This window comes from Athene cunicularia (assembly GCF_003259725.1).
Source record: "Athene cunicularia isolate RWA chromosome 1 unlocalized genomic scaffold, athCun1 chr1_part1, whole genome shotgun sequence".
In the NCBI taxonomy this organism is placed as follows: domain Eukaryota; kingdom Metazoa; phylum Chordata; class Aves; order Strigiformes; family Strigidae; genus Athene; species Athene cunicularia.
Window position 1 is genome coordinate 41,903,810 of NW_020799091.1, and position 25,864 is coordinate 41,929,673.

At 34.9% G+C, this 25,864-nt stretch overlaps 1 protein-coding gene across 6 annotated transcripts in view; it reads right to left on the minus strand.

The window, feature by feature from the left end:
* The window catches only part of DACH1 (dachshund family transcription factor 1), a 271,940-nt gene that overhangs the window by 13,544 nt on the left and 232,532 nt on the right, over positions 1 to 25,864 (minus strand). For 4 of the 6 annotated variants that reach the window (XM_026856377.1, XM_026856385.1, XM_026856403.1 and 1 more), the window contains 2 exons: positions 22,653 to 22,796; positions 22,123 to 22,191 (listed from right to left, as the gene is read on the minus strand). In XM_026856377.1, the coding sequence (XP_026712178.1) occupies positions 22,123 to 22,191; positions 22,653 to 22,796 (213 nt within the window). Of the gene's footprint in view, positions 1 to 18,129; positions 18,197 to 22,122; positions 22,192 to 22,652; positions 22,797 to 25,864 lie in introns of all 6 variants that reach the window. The other 2 variants (XM_026856420.1, XM_026856393.1) reach the window with 1 other exon arrangement.

The following is a 25,864-nucleotide window of genomic DNA, read 5'->3' on the forward strand; positions in this document are numbered from 1 at the left end:
CCCCCCTCCCCCCCCAGCTTTCCACATACACTGTTTATTTTCAATAGCAACATATTAATAGTGTTGTACGAGTCACTTGCAGGACCTTCCCTGGAACAGATGCTGGTTACCCATGCTCAAGGTGAATTAAACTGGAATAATTTCAGAATAGGCTACTAGTGTAATACCAGCAATAGAGTCCACAAGATGAAAATAAAATTACTGATATCCTTATCATAGGAAAGATTATTCCTCGTATATATATATAAGTTAAATAGTAAAGAGAGACACAAAATAGTTCTGTTTTCTATTGCAGCAACTCAGTTGGGGTGTAGGCTTCCCAAATGATAGACCTATTAAAATGGTCTTTAAGATGGTATTTGCGATAGGATAGCCTGCAAATGCGGATTTTAAAGCCCATCTAGTCCTGTCCCTAATGCCATTTTAGTAGGAAGACAGGCAAGAACTGATATTCAGTATATCCTGAATATATTTATTGAATATCTGGTCTGGTAAAATAGACTTGATATAAAGCTAATTTTATCTGCAAAATCTAAGAGTCATAGGTTTTGCAAGAATATGAAAAAAAAAAACAAAACAAACAAACAAACAAAAAAAAAAAACAACACCAAAAAACACAGGAAAACCTTAGTTGTTAATTTGTAAAATTAGGACTCTTTTTCATCACTTGAATATGTAAGATCAAACTCTGGAACTATTGCCCAGTTAGAACTGGAATAGAATTGCAAGTTTTAATAGCGTTTTAGCATTTCAATGTTTTAGCATTGGGAACCAGATTGCTTAGGATGGCATAGTTACTGCAGTGATAGTAACTGTGATTGTCATAACAAATTTGATGATAAGGTTGAAAATGGAACTGATCCTCCAGTCAGTTATGCCACTTTTTTGATGCTTCCAGTATTTCTAGTGAAGCCAAGGAGCCTGATCCAACCACAATATTTTTATGTTCAATTCATCAGCGTGCAAACATACATACTGTTCTCTCTTCAATGGCTAAGAGTGTATACCTGAGTCAGAGTGTAAGGCTAAAACTGAGAGCAAATTATTGCTGCTTTTTATTTTATGTTTGTATTCAATATAGCTTGATTACTTGAAAGGACTTGTAGCCAGCATATTGCAGTTCGAAACAATATCATGAAAAATACATGTCTTTAATGCAAGGGTTCAACCGACAGTTTGTCACAGGCAAAATCTGCAGAATCAACAAAGAGACTAAATAAACAAGTCAAAACTTGAATTATCTAATACAGCCTAATATAGCATTGTATATTTTTAACAATCTCTATTCTAATTTCATGCACATAAACCAGCACTGTAAATTTTTTTGGTTTTGACTTCATAATGCTTTGTTTCCAAGGCCAGCCGTAGCACGTTGTGATCCATCCTTCCTAACATCCATGACAAAACACACTATTATGCTATTGCTGCTTTTCCTAAGCTATTAGAGGCTGCATCACTTTTAAAAAATAAGGTTGACAACAATATAATAGAAAAAATGTTCCTTTTACCCTTACTGATACACACTTGTGTTTCTCAACTAGGAAAAACAAAATGACATCACATTACCATTATATATGCTGCTGTCTCCCAGGTTGTCCTTCAGGTGTTATGGAACCTTACAATAACGAAAATACTTCCTGTGAAGGGTTGAAAAGCTAAAGATTTCTTTTTAAAGCTAGCAGTCTATTCTATAGAATAGATTTTCTCCTTTACAAGCCAGCTGGCAGTTCACTGGAAGAATACTTATTATAGATATATGCTGACAGCAAATTTTAGCTATAGATGGAACGTGATGCTGGCTAAGTGTTCCTTCCAAATGTGTTAATTTTAGTTTCACTTCCTTTATACTTACTTTTCTTAGTTGATTTATTTCTTTTCTTTTTATTCTTTCATAGGAACTTGAGATACTAATAGAGATGGGTCAAGTTCCAAATCAAATCCATGGGAAAGCTGAATGCTTGAATTATACATAGACTAATTTTTTTATCTCATAATTCTTAATTATATCAATATAAAAATAACCACTGCTAGAAAACACTATTTTTAGAATTAAAATAGATTTGGCATAGTAATTGGTGTTTACAATATGACATTTATATGGATTTTACAGACATATTAAGATTTGTTTATCTTTAAATAAAATATTTCCTATTTCTGAAGGACATAAAAGTGTCTTGTTTTTTTTATTTTATCATACTGCCAAAAGGAGAAAGGACAAAAACTAGAATCTGGCCACTCTAAAATTAAACCATCAGATTCTTGGTTAGTTTAAATTAATATAGCTTTATTAATGGCAAGAGTGTCTTTTTATTAAAAAAACAAAACAAAACAAAACAAAACAAAACAAAACCACAAAAAAAACAACCCAACAAAAAACAAACCCCAAAAACCTAACATAAGAGTAATAAAGCAATTGAGTTGAAGGGATATTTTAGGAATGTGGTTGCTTTCTTAACCCTGTTCAAAGTGCTGTCTGCCTGATACAATCTCGCTGTACAGTTTTATTTACATTTTAAGTCTAACTGCTTGTTTTCCCTCTTGAAAGTATAAAGTGAATGTTGAAGTCTCGTTCTTTTTAACAGGACTACTGACCCCACAGATAGTTTAGGATTATAAAAGAGAGACTGTCACCTGTTACACCAAAATGCTGCCACTCAGTAGTACACCAATTTTGATCTAACAAAGAATAATTGAGGTAAGTCAGTTTATTACATTTTTCTCATATGAAAATCCAAGCATGCTGTCTTTACATAAAATTATGGCTATCAAGTATTATCTTACTAAATCCTACATTTTTTTCCAACTGTTTCCCTGTACTAGACTTGAAACTAACTATAATTAGTTGATAATAGTTGTAAATTGCTGTATCTTGTACCACCTCTGTGAGAGACTGAAATGTCACATGACACCCCTCTTCACTTTTTTAATAATAAAAACCTGGTTTGGGTGTACAGCATTTGACCTTCTTTGTGTCTTAATCTCGCTCTTGGGATCATATCAAAATGTCCCCTGACATTGGATCAGGACAACATCTCTTTTTAATGCCTGGGATTCTAATCAGTCACCCAAGAAAATATAAAAGCAGAAGTTAATAACATAACTGAACTTCTATTTTGCCTTTCATCCAAAGTCCAGAATACTTTACAAACATTAATTAAGTTTCACAACACTCTTGTGAGATACCAAAACATTGGTGCTGCCATCAAGAAATCATTAGATAAAGACTGGATAAAGATTTGGTTCTGGCTTAAGTCATTGGTTAAAAATGCACTGAAGCATGCAAAATGAGCTATTTCTTTACCATATCATTCAATGGCAAAACATCAGACCTAAAGCACGAAAGCAGCCCAAACAAATGCCACCATTTTGTGAAACTGACATTATCCACTTGATTCTTTGTTTGCTGCAAATGTCAAATGAGCAAAGATAGTGACTCCTTACATATACTTCTGGCGACTGTGTCACACACTTCATTTATCTTTTGCAATTAGACTATCTTGGAGTATAATTGCAGCCTCTGCTATAATATGGATTTATTGTATGGAAAAAAAAAAAATCCCATGAACACTACCAAAACCAAGCCAAACCAAACCAAAAATTAAAAGAAAAAAAAAAAAAAAAAAAAAAAAAAAAATCCTTCCATAGACAAAGGAGAAATATAGACACCTATTTTATTTAGTACTGAACTGTACCATAGACTCTTCTCTCTACTCCCTCCATAGAGGATCGAGGGTGACAAGCACAGATGTAGATGTCTACATTGTAGACTTCTATGATTCATCAGGTTAATTCCAGCCCATGTCTTGTTTGCAAGCAAAACTATATTTAAATGGAGAAACATCTACTAGTTGTCCATTACAAATTAGTAATGATATAGTAATACAGTTACAGTAATTCAATACAACTATATTAGTAATATGATACCATTTTCCCTTCTAGAGTTCTGTGATACTTCATCTACCTCTATTTCTACTTCTCAATTTATGTCCACTTTTGTTGTTACTTCAGTTTTTGGAATGCTTCTTTCGATTCCTGTTTCATGCCTTGTGCCTCCCATGGTAGCATCCAATTGAAATAAATGCTGCAAAGCTTCAGGATTGAAGCAGAATTCAAGTTATCCTTTCTACATTTGAGGGTCATGCCTTATGCACCTTTTAGAACTGTACAGTATGGAAATGTCACAGAATTATACCAGGAAAGGAATTGTCAGGCATGGGTATTTTTCCAGAAGTGATGCACGATTACTCATTTCCAACATCAGTAGTTACAAGAAGTGACTGAAATACAGCTGTTCATAGTGTGTTCACTGTCACAAGTGATGTTGGAACTCTGAGGCAAGCAAAAAGGAAAATACACAACAGTGAGATTCATCACATTAACTTCAGACACCTGCAATGTGGATAGCTACGTTTGAGCCAGTTTTGTAGACTCCCTTTATAATCAATGAAAAAACTCAGAATTTATGATTCATTTTCTTCAAAGGGAGAGACTTGTCTATTACTCTTCATTGACTTTAACAGGAGTCCAGCCAAATAGCTCAGATAAAGATGTCTACCCCACAAATGTGTGAAGTGAAACACATCCCTCCCACTGATATTGTTCGGGTATTTTATAGATAATTACATTGCCTCAGCAGCTATTCCACACCTTCATAATACACAGCAATATCTATACTGCCATTATGGTATCAGCAAAGTTCCACTATATCTTATCAGTTGAAAAAATTATAGGATAATGTAGTAAAGAATATGAGGCTCTGTATACAATCTCTATAGCTTAAACATCCTGTTTCTGAAATACTTTTATACAATGAGTGCTGTGTCTTAAAGTACTCTTAAACAGCTCCTACTTTCTGTCTCTGTAGGGCTGGCTTTCTAAGGTTTTGTATGCCTAAAATGAATTCAAACACATTAATATGTTTATAAACTCCTTGTACCAGGATTTAAGCATATGCAGGCATATTGAAAATGAGTACAAGTCCCATCATGCTGTTTCATTGTGCAAATATAGTTTCTTTGTATTCTATATCCCAAATCATTTCCTTATTTCAAGTATACTTTTATTATTCCAGTAACATTGTACTTATCTTTGAAAGAATTGAAACTACTTTTCACAAATCTTAGGATGCACAGTGTTAACATTCTGTATAGAAGCTATTTTATTTGAACCATACTTTGCTATTCTTTTTCCACAGACACTATTTCCAACAATATTAAGTAGCTGATACATTACCTTGGGATTGTAGGTGGTCTCCTTTTTAAATAATAGCCTTTACCTTTATTCCCGAAAAACTAACCATCATCCTCTTACACCTATTCTTTTTACAGAAATAGCTGTTTACAAAGTACTTAATTTCTTTTCATCTCCTCACACTTGCATATTCAAATTTTGCACAAAACTTTGATATTGGGGTTTTTTTTGCACTGCATATTCTTATTCTGGATGTCTAGCTACTTTGGATAATGTCTCAAAGTTGCTGATCACCACAACCCGTCATTTAGCTCCTCTGCCACTACTGTCCTTCATAATCGTTACTGTCATCAGTCTTACTCCAAGTTCAATCATTAAATGTTAGACAGCAATTCACAAACTGGTTTTGCCTCAACTGTTAGTCTAGTAGAGTATAATCTAATCCCATACCATGTACAGACTCCTGCAGTATTTTAAATTTAACCTACAATGCCAGTCTTTTTTTTTCTATACATAGTATTTGTTCTATAAAGGCTGTTATGCATCACAGGTTGACAATAAAAAATACCAAAATGTCTACCTTGTCGTTCCTACTTGTAAAGTAAAAAAAATAAATATCAGTTAACATGAAATTGAAGTAATTTAAAACTCCTTGAAAAACTTTTAGTAGAGTGAATAGGGTTTCTCAAATTTTAAATGTCGCTGTAGTCACAATGACACAAAATGTGCAATAATGTGTTTGTTTTTCAGATACTGTAGGTCTGAAGAGATTTTTTTGTATACTTCAATTATAAAAACATTTAAAACATACAAACTTGTGCAATTTTTATTTTAATGAAGATGAGAAGTTCATTAACGAAGATAAATATTTCATTAGATGTTAAATAAAACAAAGAGATTTTTTGGCTTCTCTCAGCACAAAATTCCTTTGAAAGATTAATTAATACATGCAAATTATGCAAATTAGACCCATGCAAATATTTTATGAAGACAATTAAGGGAACCATTAATTACTGCTTTTTTTGCTTCAGTGAGATTCATTCATTTAATTTTAATTTCACTTTAACTGTTTTGATGTATAATCTTGCAGCTAAGAACTTTATCTTTCCTAGTGGGTCACTTAAACTTATAAATTTCATCAAGTGAGCAGCAACAGAAATCTGTAAAGATATTCTCTGGGCTATGTTTAGTATCAAGAGAAATTTTTGACACAATGCACTCCTAGAAACTGCAAAACTGGAAGGGAATGTGAGCTCATTCTTGGACAAGGTTCAACTACTGGAAAAGCAATTAATTTGCTTTGGCTGTGCTAATATAGGGGAATTAGAAAGTGTGACACAAGACAAATAGAAATAATTAGTTCTCCAAAATGATGTTCTCATTAATATGGTTTGAACAGTAGAAATAAAAAACATTATTGTGGCATGTCTGGATTCTGTCCCTAGCCACAGGAGGTAGAAAAATGCAAGATACAGCATTTTTTCACCTTTGTAGTTTGTATAGTGGTGGCATTTTTTTTTTTTTTTTTTTTTTTTTTTTTTTTTTTTTTTATTGTAGGTTTTAAGAAAAGCAAATTGTGGACCTGATCCTGTTATCTAAAACCAACTGCACTCGCATAAAGTAAGAGGGATCCCTAGGTTGCTAGACTGTTTTCCTCCAGTGAATATATGAAGCTATAAATACAACTGACTAGGCTTTTCAGAACAATACATTCAAGTTCCTAAATTGAAACTTTGATTTCAATATCATTCATTTAAATCATATTTTATGATATGCAGTACACAAGGTATGTTTATTCTGTAGTTTAAGCTACTACAGCAAAGATTGCTCTATCAAAGACTTTATTATGCTCTCAAAATCTGATAATATAAAAGAAGTTTTCTTTTTCGATAATGTGAATATGCATGCATGCATTTGACAAAGTACACAGAGGTAGATTTTCAGTTGCTCTCATTAACACTTACACCAGTACAGACCAGGTTTTCTGCACACAGTGAAAATCACTACCTGGTACTCTTCACAAAAACAGGCTGCTAGAAGGCTATTAAGAATATTTTGCTCACTTACACTCTAAATGTCTTAATTTCTTAGCTGGTTGTAGAATTAAAGGTAATATAACATTATGTGGCCCTCTCAAAATATTTTTTTTTTCCTTGCAGGTGTTATGCCTTCCAGCTGTTTACCAAGTTCCAACTGAAGGCACCTCCCTTTGAAAGTTTTGCTGTGTACATACCTTTTATCTGGAATAAGATATTGAAGTGCAATGATTTGATTTAATTTATATCTTCTTTCAGTTAGGTGTCAAATCTACAGCATCTGACAGAAATTGAGATTTTCTCTTTAAATACAACAAGGAGAGAGAAAATGGGGCCATGCCTAGCTTGACGTTTTTTGATAGATGATTACTACCATTAAGAAAATTCTCAAGTGCAATTACCACAGAGGTTTAGTAAAAATATCCAAGAAAATTTCTAGAACTCACTTTGTAATAATTCTGTATAAACAGAATCCTGTCTTCAGGGACATTGTTGATAAGAGAAAATGTAATGAAGGACTTTAACTTGAAGTTAAAACCTGTGAAACTTTCCTATTCTTTGAAAAGTCATTTATTCTTTAACAACATTGATACAATACTCTATGCTCCTAACTGGGTAAGAATGTGTCAGTTAAACATATGGATGAATGACCATAATACTTGCAAAATGCTGGGAAGTACCTTATTCCTTGACCATCAATTCTGTTGCTAGTCAGATTTTTTTTTGAAAACTTTTATTAAATGTGGTTGCATTTAATGATTTCTTTCTAGCCAAATCTTAGAACTAGCAGCTCATACCCTACCACCTAGACTTTTCTAGACTAGCCTTTGATAAAAGGTTTTTGGTATTCAAATACTGTTCTCTCTTTGTTAGTTTCTTATTCTCCATTCACATGATTAATTTCTTTCTCAATTTGATCTTTTTGGCTCCTTCCTCAACTTTTTGTTTTAGTTTCTCAGGGCTGTGATCTTCCTCCCACTGTCTCCCTCTCCATGCTTAATATCCAATTAGTCTAATCCACAAACAGAAATTCAGCTACCATATCCATGTTGGCGACTGACATAGCCCTTTATACTCCAGGTCTATTGCCTCCTGTCTGATCTAAAACCTCGGCCTGCTTTTCTGATTCTCTACGTGAATGTCTAGCTGCTCTGACAATCTCAGGTTGGGAAAACAGAGCAATTAATCGTTCACCCCTTCAGATTCCAACTTGTCTTCCCCACTACTACTGCTCTTAGTCAGTATGAACCACTCATCTTGTCTGTCAGTGGAATTTAAAATCAAGGTAACCCATTTGCTTGTTACTTCTGACTTGTCATTACAACATAGTGTCTAAATTTCTTCTCATAAAAAGTCTCTGCCCCTCATTTTCCTATCCCTCTCTCTGGCTGTAAATTCATATGCTGTTTCTCCTCATATCTTACCCTATTTAAAGCTTACTTCTGTCTGAGTTGTATAAACAAATTCACGTGGCAAAAATATTTTCCTAGTCTACTGCTTTGAATTGCCACTCCTTCTTAATTCGTTCACTGGCTCTTCCCTTTTAACAACTGGAAACACAGTACTTGAAGTTTTGCCTTACCCTTCACCTTGTGTGCTACTATCACAATGCTTCAAATTGGAGTGATGCTTCCAGATAAGCATCCTCATAGTTTTTCCCCTCGTGTTTTCCACAGTTAAGAAGACCCTCATGTTACATTCACAAGACTAACTCACTACAGTTCTTCAGGCTTGAAAACTGGATTTGTAGGTGAATCTGACAGCAAAAGGAGAAATAGGGAATGGTACCTGACTCAGGGATGTGATCAGGAATATGGGTTCATGAACACATATTACTTCCCAGATAAATTGAAGTAATTTACCAGCACAGTCAATAACATCTTATAGTCATCATCTCAAACAATATTTGTGTAAAGCTTTAAGGGAAATGACATTACTTGGCTATATTCCTTTACTAATCGTTGTTTACCTTGCCATGAATGGAGACAGTCATTTCAAGAATATGGTAGGGGATATAGGTAGGTATGATCACGTAAAAAGATTTAATGAACACTATTGCACCATTGCTGGTGTAAAATGGGTTTACCTCACAGAAGCAATGCACTGAATACTCTTCCATGTAAATGACTGGCAATTCCTTTGCTTCTTGCTGTTGCCATAGAATACTTGGGGACAGATTTGCATTTGATGACTTAGACTTAATGAAATATTACATCTTTGTGGGTTTGACCAAAACACTGAAAGGAAAGCATGTAGTAATGCGTGCATGCTTATTCTTCAGCTCCTGAAGTACAGAAAAGTGATACTGGTTTATCACTTCTGTAAGTAGAAAAGTATAGCAGGTATTGAGCCTGTCTGTATACCAGGAAGCTGAAGAAATAAATTCAATGGAGCTTTGGGGTTAGGAAGCTGGCAGCACCTACATAAATTAAATAATCCATTCCCCATTACTTTACTCTAGCTTCAAACAAAGATGTCATTATGCAAGGTATTTTAAGCAAACTGATTATCTTTATGTAGAAGTAACAGAATCTAGAGTTTATCCCATGTCTTTTTTACAAAAGCTGAACATGTAAGGTCAACTTGATATGTGAGGGGTAATCATATCAAATCAAGTAATAATCAAATAATGCTAGGCAACATACATTGTTGTATTATCAAAGCTGTGTCTAACAAAGAAAAGACTTCAAGAGACTTACACCAGGTAACACTTTGTCATTACCCTGATATTCACGGAGGTTAGCCATCAGTTTGAGCAAGCCAAGAGCAAGCACGGATGATGTGTTACATGTATCCTGTTAGCATGAAGTTCTGGGACATAAATCCTACCACCAATATTCAAGTGGATAAATTTCATCTAGTTTTCCATATGTCTATACAATGAGAGAGCATGAAGAAACATATAAAAAGGGCAAAAACTTGAAGGGCAGAATGAAAATTTTAACTCTTCCAAGATTTAAATTTAGTCTCTGATCTACCACAGATTTCTGACAAATCCATGATCAAGCTCCTTAGCCCCTCTATGATATAAAGATAATTGCTTTGTTCTGCATCACAGGAGTATTTCCTGGTGTGAAGATTAAATCCATTAAAGACTGCAAAGTTGTTCAAATATTGCAATGATAACATTACTTCTAGCTTTCCAGTTACTCCTGATTTAGCTCAAACCCATTTATCTGAGACACACCACAAGGCTGCAAACTGGAATCAGTAAAATAAACAAACAAACAAATATATGTTTACTAAAACTTACATTCATTCAGAAACATGATAATATATAAACTACCCTCTGAAAATAAATAACAACAATTTAAGAGACTATTTTTGGACTAGCTAATTTTGGTAGATTTACAAAATTTGTGTTTTCTCATGAATAATCTGTTCTTAAACAGCTTATCAGAACTATTATGCACAGACATGCTTTCCTTCACCTCAATGCCTTGATTCTGTTTCCTGTTTCGATATACATATTTACACTAGCAATTGAAAAGAATTATACACTCTTTATTAAATTAATTCTGTTGAATATCTGCTAAAGACCAACTTTACTTCTTTACCTATTTCTTCATATGATTACTCTTGCAAATTTCACAATGAAATTGATTTTTTTTTTTAACTGAAAAAAGGGGAAGCAGTTATGAAAAGATTATAATATTGAATATAGAGATAGAAGGCAAAGATGTTTCAAAGAACAGAAAGTACAAGAATACTCCAACGCATTTTAACAAAGTTCTGGGCTGGCATATCCAAGTCCACATCTCTACTTGGCCAAAGGGCTATATTTACAATGGTAAAAAATGTCAGATCTTTTTGAAAGTCAGGGAGCTTGGGCTTTTTAATAAAAAAATGCAAACACTGTTCTCTACACAGTGTAGAGGCAAACACCGATAAACACCTTACACAAGCAGATCTAGCTCTCCAACCAACATAAAGAGGCACAGGATTATTGTTCAGTTGTGAAAGAAGTAGAAATCCACATTGTATCTGTTTCATGATAGGCTATAGAAACACCGTTTCACTGAAATGATGATGTTGTCTTAATCAATTTTTCATCGTGATTTAAAAAATAAAGTCTTTTAGTTCTTTCTCTAGAAGGGAAAAAGTGATTTGCTTTTCAGCTGATGAGACTATGCTAGAAATGTGTGTTTTTACCAGCCTGTTCAGGTTTCAGTCTGAATGAGATGAAGGGAACAGGGTACTTATGGGAAACATAAATAGGTTGGATGGTGGCTTGAAGTGCTCATCTTTCCCAGGTAGCAAGACAACTGGGGTGACCTCAGAAGTCTGTTAGGCAAGAGTTCATCTATCCTATCCTTCCCTCATTGAATAATATGACCATGGAGGAGGGAGGGAGGAAGAGATGAATGAAAATGAAACAAGTAAAAACAATTCTATATAAAGTCTTAATAGCCTCTTTGGTGCAGAATGTGTTTTATTTAATATTCTTCTTGTCCTGAATTTTCTCACTTGACTCTGTTCATGCTTAGTCATTAATTTTACACAGTTGCTTAAAAAGTGTACTAAAATACCATGTTGGAAGAAAGCATCTGATTGATTAATCATTTATCTCAGTAGAAAAGCCATGAACATATTTGCTTTCCAGAAGCTTTGTATATATACAGCTATAAAATGAGATGTAAATTGCAATAGATAGCAATTTCAAAGATAATGGGAAAAAGTTTATATAAGAATATGTGTTGAATGAGAGTATATAAGAATACTCTGCAACATACATATAACTGTTTTTTAAACTCTATGCCCTTCCTTTGTTTTTTGGTTGATAGATAACAGGATTATGTACCTTAAAGTTTAAAGAGGTAGCTAACAATGACCTGTGAATGCTATGAAACAATCATCTATTTATAGGTTACTGTCTGCAATCAATACCACCTTCTGTTTAAGTTAATCAATGTTGCCTTCAATTGATTAGCTTGGGTTGAAAACCTGCCAAAGTGCTGGACTCCTAGACAGGGGGATAGGAGACATATTTCTTACTGTTTGGTTTCCAGGCATTGTAAGATAATTTCAGTATTTATTCATAGTCAAGGAAATATGAAGCAAAATAAATCTTTATTGTATGTTTCCTCACTGAGTATTCAGATTTCAATGGTGAAAGACAAACTGGCAAGAGATGTCCTAAGTGTCTAATGTACAATCTCTGTTTAAAATAGGAACTATGCTGGATTGTCTGTCAAGCCAAAAAATCAATAAAACAAATGTCTTCAAAACTTGTGAGCTGGTAAAACTAGTAAGGCTTATTCTTCTTAGGGGAAAAAAATATCTAAATTAGAGTACAGGGAGAGAACCCAGCTCTTTCTAAAATGTATGAAAATTAGAGAACCTATTTTCAGAGATACACCTTCTGTAATAGTAATGAAATTCAAGGTGGTGCACACAGATTAAAGTTGTTATTTATTATTATGCATATAATTTCATTGAAGTGCATAGCACTATACAGATGAATAATAAGTGCATGACCCTGACATTAATACAAGGCGTTACACACTGCAGTCAGAAAGCAGCTGAAGTTTAAGGCACTAATCGGAAGGAAAATGAAGCATTAGAAGTATGTGTTATTGCAAATAGGAACAATGTTTACCCAGCAAATATTTTAGGAAGACTGAGCAAAAATAAAATAGAATCGGGTGGACTAACCAAAAAGAGTTAGTAAAGCAGCTCCACTAAATGTCACTGAGGGTTAGACACTAAACTTCTAACAGTTTCCCCCCTTTAACACCACTGCTAGGTCTGAGTCTGAAAATATTTTTTTTTGAGCGTTAAGAAAGAAAAAAGAGAAGAGCAATGAAGAAAACACAGGACCCTTCAGCTGCTAAAACTGAACGGTGCATGTGCACATGTTTTCATCAATGCATCAATTTGTTTGATTCTGGCAAACTCTGGCCTGCAGAGAAGGATCAATAACAAAGACAGCAGACATCAGGCCCTAGTGGGTCACTACAACAGTTTTGCTCCATTCTGTTGTCTTATTCGCACTTTTCTCAGATCACTACTCTTAAGTCGAGGTGCCAGAATAACCTCGAGGGCAGCAGTCACATTACAGAGGCGATTCTCTCTTATGTCTGCAGTTAACTAAGGGTGTAGAGAGTCAAACCTGTTGTTTTACTGAACTTCAGAAACCTTAAAAATGGGAAACTTAAGAAAGAATGTGGATAATCAGACAGGTAAAAGGAGAAATGCAAAACCTATCTGTTAGATTGCTGAGTCACACTCTCACAAGTCATGGTACTTCACAAACATAGACAGACCTTCTTAATGTTTGTTGACTTCTAAGCTGAAAAAAGACTTCTTCACAACTTAAATGGAAATTATTAGGTTCTTTTTTAGAAAAAAAATCTGGCCTAATGGAATAACAGGCTAAGTGTCCTAAAAATCACAGAAACGTTCATCTCCAAAAACCCCAGACCACGGTTTTGTTGTTGGTGCTTCACAGAAGCATTTTATATTTCTATGAGTCTAGAATAGTCAGCTGTTTGTTTCCATAAACAGCCTAGCTAAGTAGCAGATGTTTCCTTGGGCAGTTATTCAATATATCTAGAAAAAAAAAAAAAAATCCCTTTGCCTTCCAGGCTTCTGACAGCTTTGTTTCCAGCTCCTGACTTCTTTTCCCTGATGAAATGTTCAACCTTTATAGCAGGCCTACACAACAGGTGGGCCGTGGGTCTCTTGCAGCTTGAAAAACCATTTGTTTGGTCCATCAGCTGCTGAGAAGCATCATGTACTGTTTGATTTGCCCAGCTGCCAAGAGGCAGCAACAAGATGTCCAGCAGAAAATGCATATCTCCTACCTTGTCACTGATCCCTCAGAATGCATGTATCTCCTAGTCAGCTACCTGGTCAACCAGCAGACACATATCTCCAGATCATACACACACACACACACATTGTTTTGCATGTCAAAGAAGTGGCATAATAAGAAAGATCTGGGTTATTCAGAAGTAATCTTTGGCAGGGGGAGAGGTTGAAACAGAGGTGGAAGGAAAATGGGAAAGCAACAATACAAGAGAAGCAGAAACAGTGTTGAAATGGGTCAGCAGAGAAGAAGAAATGTGACATGGAAAAGTGAAAACGTATTTTCATCCTGAAAACGACATAATAAATCCATTTGAGAATCCTGGATCTATACTAAACCCAAGCACCTTTCTGCTACAAGTCTTGTGAAATAATGAATGAGTAACAACAAATCCATAGTACTTATTAAGTGGCAATAAAAATGGAATAACTGATAAGCAAGTGTCAACTGAATAAAAATGCAGAATTTACAAACTGATATATATGTAAAATTAACATTTCTAAGATGTCTTAATTATAAAAAAGCAAGAAAACCTTGGTAAAATGTATAAAGAATAAAGTGCTTTGCTTTTCTTGAGTTTAATCAGTTAACACTGTAGAGAATGTATGACCACTGGTTAACATGGCATTATACAGATGGATGACCTATTCTTTGAGGAGCTATGGAAGCAAATGGAATTGGTTTTGATTAAGAAGAAGGGGGACATGGAGAGGAACAGACAGAAATGCAAATATATGAGCTAGAAGCCCTGGGAGAAAGATGCAATTATTGAAGGGACACTAAAGAAAGATAAGAGATAAAAGAGATGGACTTGATGCTGGTCATCACAGTCAATATCATGGGCAAAATAAATGAAGGAAAGACTAAAGAAAAAGACATTTTAGTTAAATGTGCTGCAAAGACGACTGATGACCCCAGAAAAGAAATAGATGTCCTGTCATTTGAGGATATTGAAAACTATTTTTTAAAAAATCACTAGTTAATTTCAGAGAAGTCCTGCGCTGGAAAAGGTGTCCTATCTATGATTAGCAGCCAAGAGTAACCTTCTCTAGGTCTGTAAACATTGTCATATAAAGCTTAAGATTTAGAGAAATTAGGACAAGAAGTCTGAAGCAGTTGGAATCATAAATAAAGACAGAAAATGTGACTAGGAGGAGTGACTGAGACTGGTTAAACACAGAAACACAGAAACCAGGGTACTGGAAGACACTGTGAAAGGGAGCTAGTAATAAGAAATGGTTGGCTGACAGTAACTTAGACTGAAGCTGAGGACCAAGTGGTTTGGAGTCACTAGACAAGAACAGGACCCAGTAGTTGAGAATAGAAAGAAAGATAGGGGACAGAACACAGATAGGGCAAGAAAGTCAGGTAAAGTCATCTGAAGTCTCTTAGAAGGAGAAATCTTGACAAGTAACTGGATGTGTAGCATATGGGTAGAGTATTACAAGCCAGTATCTGGAGACTTCTGGATCTTGATTAAGAAGGATATTAGGTGTAAGAAGTTAAAATTAGAGGCTGGAATTATGACTGGATATAAATAGAAAATTGTTGTGAAAGGTGAGACAAAAAAGAGGCAAGAAGATTATAAAGACTAAAAATTTTTTTAAATGGTTATTAGGACTGATACAAAGGCCAGAAGTGAGGAAGAAACAGGGATAAGAAAGCTTGATGGGGACACTGTTAAAAGTGATACAGACTTCATGAAAAATGGAAGGAAGATTCTATGCCCAAGAGCATGAAACGTATCCCAAGATTGTGTTTATTTATCACAACAAATACCTGTAAACCCCCCTGGCAATGGTCATTCCTTAGACCACACTGCTCATAATAAGGTATTACAGTTTATTAGTTACTTTGTTGGCTTTATCACTGTGAATCTAAAGGTTCAAGTCCATAAGGCTGTCAGATGTCATCTCACAGCGAAACTTCTGACTTTGTAGTTTACTTAAAAAGAAAAGCTCAGGAAATGGTTACCTAGGACATTATTCAAATGGTGAAGCAAATCACTCAACTGTTAGGAAATGCCAAAATTAAGATTTAATATATGAAAGAAATTAAGATAATAATTCACACCTCTTCTGTAAAGCCTGATGTCTAATGATGAAAGTATTATATATAAACCAGGTATTTTATAAAGCATGAAAACACACATTGAGCACGGAAGATAAAGAAAATATTGGATATATAACCATTTATTCAGCTACATCCTTGTCCCCTGCACTGAATGAGACAGGGTACTGTGAAAAATACAGTGTCTAATCATATAATTAAAGATTATATCGTGATGCATACACAAAGACGGTTGAACAAAGGTGCGGAAGACAACCTTAATTCTACCATTTCCTAATTTTGGAATGCTTGACTTTACAGCCTTGATAATGCCCTTTTCCAATAAAGTTTCTGATCTCATACGAAATATCATCACACACTTCTACCTGCTTTTGTCCAAGATATATACATCAGAAATGGAACCATGAGGACAAGCTTTGCAGAAGCACCAAAAGTTCCTTTTCATTGTGGAAGTCCTTTAGATATCTGTCTTTCAAACACCAATATAGAAGAAAGAATCAAGGACTATCATTTGCTGAGATTATTACACTGATTTTCCTTGTTGAAAAATAGATTAAACAAATTTCAAACTAACGCAGAAAACAATTTAGGTTAGGTTTTCAGGAAAATGACTGAAGCTCTATCAGGGCAATTTTTATTAATGTGGAGAACAGCTGCAGGGCAGCTTTCCCCTAGCACTCAGGCAGCAAAATGCACACATTAGTTTCTTGGTACAGACAAAATTAAATCATAATTTCTTTCTCACTCTTCCTCAGTAGCCTTCAAAGGCCTTACAAGTAACTTCATACGGGACTATGCAGTCAGTGTGCTGAGTTGCAGTTGCTTTCTTTCTCTATTCCTGCATCTGCTCAACATCTCCATTTCCTGCCTCGTCCTTTCTGGGAGGGAAAAAGACAGATGGCCCTGGAAGCTTTTATGTGCATGATAGCTGAGTGGCTCTTTTTCTTACATTAGGAAAGCATAGTCTGAAGCCATTTAGCATTACACTTAACTATGCTGATAATATGAGCCTAAAGAAGAGGTGGAGAACTGGAAAAAGGCAAGAAGAAACAGTGGGAAAAGGGCTTAGAAAGCATAAGTTCATTTTGCTAAGGGGCAGGGACAATAAAATAGCAGACTTATTTGGAGAAAGGCTGATAATGTGCTAGAAGGAAAAAAAAATATTTGCAGCAGACAAAGAAACTGAGGTATGAAACTGATTGATGGACAAAAGGAACAAGAGGAGAATACGTAATTAATGAAAAATTGACTGCAAGAGTGGAGTAGGACCAGAAATGTTTGAGGACACGCAGAGTGCAAAGGGTCTCCTGGAACACAGATATTTTTTGGAAAAAAAAAAAAAAAAAAAAAAAAAAAAAAAAAGTTAGGCCTGAGAACTCATGGGAACTAAACAGGGTGAGAAGACTTAGCAGAAAATGGTGGAGCTGGTTTCGGAAGCAGCTGGAATGATGGCATGTAGAAGTTGGAAATTAATTGGAAGAAAGTAGAAATGGTATGGATTGAGGTGTTTGCTAGAATATAAGAAAGAAATAGAGAAGATGAACAGATGAACAAAATAGCATCCTGAGAGAGAAAAAATTTGGTTAAGCTTCCTTATTCTTATTGGGATAGCTTTGGGAGAAGAGGACAAAACAATCTCGGAGTCATTTAGGAAAAGGAAGATATGGCAGGGACACCATATGAAAAGAATGGCAATGGGGAAGACAATGCAGAAGCAGAACACTTTTAGAGGAATTTAAATAATGTGTAAAGGCAGTGGTGTTTAAATGGAATTAAGATGAATGTGCAGGACTTGGGAGGGAAACTACAGAGAGATAGACAATTGGGAATGCGGGATTTATAGAGGAAAAGAAAAATTAATAATATAGGCAGATAAGTACATGGTAAGTAATCAAATGGGGAAGAAAAAGTCAATGGAAATAAGAAAGTAAGAGAGGCAGTAAATGTCATTGTTCTAGCGCTTCGTAAGAGGTCTGGTAACAAAACAGTATATAAAAGTCAAACATTATCTTTGTATGGTACCTTTTTGTGTGGGATGAGGGGGTCTTGGGAAACCGGATTGGGAGCTAGGCATAGGCATCTAGTGAACCTACAATATGTATGGAGAAGAGGATAATGGGCTTTATTATTATTTTAAACAGAAGCAAGAAAGAAAACATTTAAAACCAGTGTCTACACCAGTTCCTAATAACTCAGTATCTGTATCTGTTAAAAAAGGAGACCCATAATTGGGTTATTTATTATGATTATTTGTATTTTATGTATATTCCAGCAAACTCTTATCTACCCAGTATTTAAAAAAACCCAAATCCAACCCTAAAATAACCTGTACTGCTTCTTTCTGTAGTCTCATATTCAAATTTATTTTTACTATATCTCCCCTTTTATAACAGACTTTACATGAACTAAAAGTGAATCTGAATGAGTGCTACATGATGAAAAACAGAACAGAACATAACCACCTTATTGACAAATGCAATTATCTTTTACACATTCCTTACAAAAGTTATAGTGAAAAGTATAAACATTAAATATAACTTCAAGTTGACATAGATTCTTTTATTTATAACAAAGGGTAGATCAAAACTTTATTTTTAATTATGATTTCCTTGTGTAATGTTTTCTTAAATGCAGAAATTACACTTGGTATTTCAATTATTTCACTTCACTACAAAATGCTGCAGCTTTCCAACTTTTGTTTGCTTCGTTATAGAACTGCATAGCATGCTTAATACAGTAAGTCGAAAAAAATTAAATGATTGTGGATAAAGACACTATTACCCCAGACATGCTTTGATACCAGGATACATTTTTGAAAGGAATAAGAAAGGCATAAATATTTCCCTAGTAAGTATTTTTTTCCAGAACCCGAAACATGAAAAAGATAGTATTATATTCTTTATTATGGAATATGGCGTATATTCTATATAGTAATTCTATAGCACATACTAGAATATACAAAGTATCATTTGTAGATAAAATGTAAGGACATAATTGAAATTTTGCAAAATTGGAAAGACATGGTCTTTGTTGCCCCAATGAAAATTTTAGAAAGTGTTGGAAAAATCCCAGTTTCACCCATTAGAAAGCTTTTGTAGTGTTTTGCAGCTAAATTCTCCAAGGAGCCCATCTGTACTGAGCATGCTTTATCCTGGCGTTGCAAGAACGAAGCAGCATTCCCTGCAACCCTCTCTCCTCATTCCTACAAATAACTGCTGCACTAAATATTGAGATAAGAACAGAGAAATTGTCTTTGATTTTCTCTCAGTGCTGCTCTCCCCAATATCCAGATGCAGAAGAAGAAACAGAATGTGTACTGAAAGCAGTAGGGAACGTGAGATTGATGGGGAGGTGAGAGGAAGCAAGGAATAGAGAGAGAGATGTGGTACCAAACAGGGAAGGCTGCTAATGGGGAGTGACAATGCAGCATGGACTTTCAAAATGGCTGGACAAGAGAAGCAGCCAAGTGGAAGGGTCAGACAGAGACAGGGGGCTGGGGGTCACTGAGGAGAGAAAGAACTTTTAATTAAAGCAGTAATCAGGGTGGCATGAAACTGAGTTCAGAATAGAATGCTGGAAGAAGGTGAAGTTGGCAAAAGAGAAACACAATGTAATGTAGAGCCAGGAGAGAGTGTGTTTAGCCATTGATAAAAGGTGGAACTGGAGTCAGGAGGAAGAAGCCAGAAGGAACTGGAACACAGAGATACAGGAGTAACAGGGATACATGCTAAGGACAACACAGAAAAGGGAGGTTATGATGAAAAGGAATCCTCCTTTCAATACTGGAAGTGAACACAAAGAGTCCTGACACTTAGCATTACTCGTCTGCCATTAACTGTTTCTGAAACCTGTCAGCCTACAATAGCTAATCCACAATGACAATGATCCACATAACTCCTACAGTTAGTGTTGTATGGTTACATATTTTGGTAGATCTAAAAGCTCTGAACTGTTGTATGACAATTAAGCTGAATATATTAAATGATAAGAAATTGCAACTCTATTTCTTCCTTCTTTTTTACTTTTCCACAGAAAAACCTATTTTAATTATATGTTAAGACTGCAAAGTAGAGACAGGAAATGTCAGAATTAAGGTTGCCTTCGCAATGTGATCCAATAACTTGATCAAAACATATTATGGACCAGTCTTTAATTAAATAATCATCTGTGGGTTGTTTTTTTTTCTTGCACCACCTTGAACAGATGAATCAAGGAAAGGTCATCATTACTGAGAATGCTGCTTGTAAGCCCTTGATTTAATTTGTTGCAGAAATGGAAATACATGAAATGAGCATAAACAGGCAGAGGATAGCTGGAAAAGAATGGATAATCATGGTTAAAAAGCTGAAGTGCTGTTCCTATGTAGTTTGGGATAAGTCCTTCAGAATACATACTTCCAAAATACTCAGTAATTATGTGTTGTTCATTTTATAAATATCCAGCTTGGTATCTCAGCCCATAAATGAAATGGAATTGAACAGGAACAGTGATTTTAAATACACTGAATACATTTGCCAAAAAATGCAAAGTATCCTGAAAAAATAGGTCCTAGCTACTTAAAAGTTAAGCAATTTGTCATCTCTGTGACTCTGTTTCCCTGCTTTCAAATGGGAATACTCCAAACTTCACTTCCTTGCGGGAATGCTCTGAAGATGAAGTAATTAATATTTGCAAAGAGCTCAGATAGTGCAGTGACTAGTGTAACAGAATGGCCTCCCAGGAAATTAGAAGTCTGTCTTTGCACCAAACAAAATAACAAAATGACTGGATTACAACAAAATGACATAATGACTGGATTCTTACTAAATGAATTACAGCAAATGGTGCTTTGAATAAAGCATATATTTTATGGGAAGGAAATTAGGATTCTCATATAACAAACCTCATAACATGTACCCATTTCCCAGGCAACATTTAATCTGGCATACTCCAACTTGTGAGCTATTGACTTTGCAGACATAACTTGCTTTAAATCTAAATGTTTTTGTTTATATACATGTGTTTGTCCTACATAAGAACTTATTGCCTCTTTTGGATTTGTTTATAGGCTCAATACATTAAAAGCTTGTTGACTTTTTAGTCTGTTGTTATAGCCTCCTTGCAGCACACCAGTAACAACTCTAGGAATTAGAAAAAGTGATTAAATAACACACAGATGATGTCAAATAATACTATTAAGATGATTGACTTTGAAATGCAAAATAAAGGCAAGTGAGAGTGATTATGCTAATAATTTTAGGCTTGCCTCTGAAAAATGCACCTTCATTTATGATTGAAAACAAATGCTACTGTTACTGTTTAGTATTCATGTAGGTAGATTTTGCCTGTTGACTAGAGAAGACATTACAACTTTAATAGTATCCTAAAAAATTGCTCTTTACTAATATCTTGTTGTTTACAATATATAGATATAAACATTTAGGAGAAGTAATATGACTTTCTTTAGTATTTCATGTATAAATGTACTCAGTAGACTTGTTTTATTAAAATGTAAATAATGGGATATGGTAAATGAAAAATCCAGGAAGGGAATAAACAGATTATTTATCAGTAATACTCAGAGTAGCTTATTGAAACATACCTTTCAGTATCTGCCACTGAATATTAGTTATGAAATTCTCATCATGCCTTGCAAGTTACCCGTTAGGTTTAGCCATTTCTTTAGCTAAAAGGCTCAAAAGTTTCAAATATACCTTTAAAAAATTGTTATCTCACATGTAACTATACATATTCACAAAAACTGCATCCAGCATGTCTGAGTTTCAACCCAATATTGCCTCAAATTAATTATTCTTCTTCAATTGCTCTGTATAAACAGAAATGACCTATTAATTTAAAGAAAATCTATCAGCATAGAATGTATTCTCTCTTATAAACAAGCAAGATGAACTTGACCTTGTTTGAACTTGTTTTGATGTAGCCCAGATGGTAGGCTACATGCTTGAATAGCAGTCTAAAGCTGAGGAAAAACTCATATAGCAAGATCTAGATTTATAGCCTTTTGCAAATTCCTACCTTGTATTGTCCTTTCAGCATCTGTTCTGCCCCCGCTGCGGTCAGCTTCTATCTCTGGGGTCAGAGAGTCTAGAAACATAGAAAGGTAAGACTGACACATATTTCATTTGATTCTTATAGTCCTTTTTACAACCTGTTACTCCAATGCTGAATTACAATACAATCAACCTTTGTCAGTTTTTTTAATGTTGAACAATGTCTGGAGGCCAGGACAATTTTTTGTTACGACTAGGAAGATTAATGAGCAATAGATTTTTCAAGCATGAAGGGGGGGGAGAAAAAGAAGAAGAAAAAAAAATTGACTTCTTGAGCTAATAATATAAAATTGTCCTAGTTTGAACATTCTCTCCAGTGAGTTTATTTGCACATACTATATAAAGTGCCAAAACAAGAGAGAGGCATCACTTGAATGCAGGAAATAGACTTTTTTTTTTTTTTTTTTCCCATCATGTTATAAATTTTCAGTATAACAAGCTTCTTTGGGCACTTCAATTGTAAGTTAATCACAGAAGCAAAAATTGTTTTCTTACCATTTAGGACCCTGAGACTATCTGTTGAAGCTGCCTGTTTCAGTGTCTGTTCCGCTTGCTCCCGTCGTTTAGTCTCAAATTCAAGTGCTTCCTGCAATTTCCTCTTTGCTTTCTTTTCCTTCTTTAGCCTTTTCTGAATTATTGCTAGGAAAAAAGAACATGAGTGTACTCAAATTCAGATTGGAAACTTGGCTACATGATTACCTATTAAGAGTCCTGAGAAAAGCTACAACTGCAATAGTTCATATAAACTGATTCATTATACAACACTAATTTAATACTTGAAATTTGCTGGAATCACACTGGGATATTCTAAGAGCTACTGTTCTATACATGGTATTGAAAACTGTAAATTATATTCGACTTTAGCATATATATATATATTTATAAACAGAAGAATCTGTGAATGTCCACATCAGAAAACCTTGGAAATGGCCAATGAAATGCACTTTTTGCATCATCTGATGTTGATACATCTCTGTCTCTGGAGGTGAAGTGTTTTTTTCAGAATTAAGTCCACCATTTTGTTATTGCCCATAGAACACATTTAGTATACAAATAGTGATGAAGTTCTCGCCTGCCTGCTTGCTTGCCTGCCTGCAGCTTCTCTCCCACAAGAGGGAGATCCGGCTGCTTGGGTGTCTGGGCTGCAGGAGGAGCTCAGCCCCCACCCTACTGTAGTTCTCATTCCTTAGGGAAATGCCCTGAGCTTTCTAACCCCCCTCTAAGCTGCTGCTTCCTGCTAGCCATCTGACCTCTTGGTGCCCGGTGTCTTCCCCATATTTATTTCTTATCCACATTTCCCTTTGTCTTTCCCTTTTCTTTTTCTTGCTTTCTGTCAGTTCCTGTTCCATCAACTAACTGACCTTGACGAACTCACAGCAAATCCTTTACGGAACTGGATCCCCCAGCCAAGTAAATATTAATTTGCTTTCTCAAGTGTAAGGCAAAATATTAGGAAAGGAAGGAGTAGTTTAAAATTAAGCATTAAAAGGCCCTAATTTAGAAAAATGTTTTCCTTGTGTCTCTTCAGTTCAAATTTTACAAGGAAAAGGACTCTAAGATCTGCATGAAACTTAATGACAATTTTCTTTTCTATGTTACCAGTGACTTACAATGACAAAAGCAAGACTGGCACGATCCCTAACTGAAGGAACATACTGCAGGTTACATTCCTGATGGAAAAGAATAATGTGAACCAATTTTTCTACTTGATAAAAGCCAAAGTGAGCCTCTAAAGAAATCATGTAGAGTCATAGAACATATCATTATCTCCTCCAACACACCCCAACCTTTCTTACATACCCCATTTAGCATTCTCAGGGATGTGCATGTAAGAAGTTTATTTCTCATAAGATCTTCCCGGATAACCCTTTCCTTGAGAGTCTGTTACTTTGATACTAACTAAAAAATTATCTACTAAACTACTCACTAAAGAATTTTTTACACACAATAAGCAAATTATGCTTCCCAAAACCAGATACTAGATGATACTAGGTTTGACTGCCAAGATCTATCTAGTCCTGTATCTCAGTCCAAAGTAACCTCTGGTACACGCCTAGGGATAAATGCTGGAAAAGGTAAAAATGTATTTCTACCAGTTCATACTCCCCATTTCCAATAGTCTGTGATGGTGGTATCTTTACAAAATGCAAATAATAAAACTGTTAAAGGGAACTGACATTGTTATTACTATTTAATTTATATGCTAAGAATAACCACTTTTTGGGTGATCTTGGATATCTTGTGTTGCTATACAGAACTGTTCAGACACAAAATGAATAAAAGCACATATACTGTAGTCAGAATAGCTACATAATTTATATCCAAGACTTTGAAATTTTGGTTCTTTCTCATTTCATATAGTACCAACTACTTTACGGGCTAATTAGCTCATGCTATCAAAGAACATCTAGTATCTATACAAAGGCTAAACTAAATACATTTTGAATCATTGCACGGTTTTAATGTTTTCATTATAAGTACTTTGAAAGTGATTGCAATAAATGAGAAGGAAACATATGTTGCTTTCTGAATTAAAATGTCATCATGGCTGACACATTGTAGATGTGACTACAGCATTCAGAGCCAGAATTAGTAAGCCCTTACTGTGTAGCTGCTCACAGAAGAGATATTATCCTACTTTCACCAGTTGATGAGACACATCCTACAGCCTTAGGAATCACTAATTGGAATATTTACAAAGAAGGAAGGAAACAGTACAGTAAATAAACAGCTCTGTAGAACATACAGTAGCAGCAGTGAATTTAATGTTCAAAAAAAATGCAGAAATATTCAGATATAGCCACTAAAGGAAAAGATATTTTACTTGTGGTAACACGACTAGAAAAAGATAGAGCTGCCTAATGCTAAAAATCCCATTCATCTATGGGTTTTGACCTGTATGTGACACAGTGACTTGTGTTTTTATGCTGTAGCTTTTAAGTGCATTTCAGTTTTTTCATATGGCATCTCTTAATTTAGGGATATGGTATGCTTCTCCCATCTTGCTCATGCTTCCATTAAGACATGTGAAACTTCCTTTAAGCCATGGCACTTGCTATCTGTAGAAAGTAATAGTAGGTAAAGCCCCCTATGTATTTTTCTACCTTTAATTGAAGAATAAATTCTCACAATAATTACAGTCTGGCCTTACTTTTTCTCTCCTACTTGGATCTGTTCATTTTAAAGAATAATCCATTACTTTTTTTTTTCTTTTGTACAGAAGTATCCACTAGCAGAGACAGTCATCCTCATTATATTTGCTTTGCTGCATACTACCATTAAGTGTTCAAATCCATTCCTCTTTGGTCTGACTCTTTTACCAGTGCAATATCATCATTAGAGGGATACATTTAAAAAGCAGGTAATGCATCATGCTGAAAATAACACTGTCAATTATTTCAGTTCCATGAACGAAGTAAGGGACTATCCCATGCTCTTTCCTGACATATAGCTTTGAGTGAAATTCATTTTGCTTAATTTTAACTGCTCAAAACATGTGTCTAGTCCAGCCTATAAAACTATATTTCCTCTGGAGTTGAAGGAAAGAGAAAAAAGTCTTCAAAGTGTAACTGACCCCACCTACCTGTCTGAGAACAGGATATACAAATCTCTTTTTTTATTGACCAGAAGAGGAACTTCTATTAACTTAAATGAGGTGCTTAACTTTCAAATGGCAAAACTCAAGTAAGTTCAGATTCCCCCCCCCC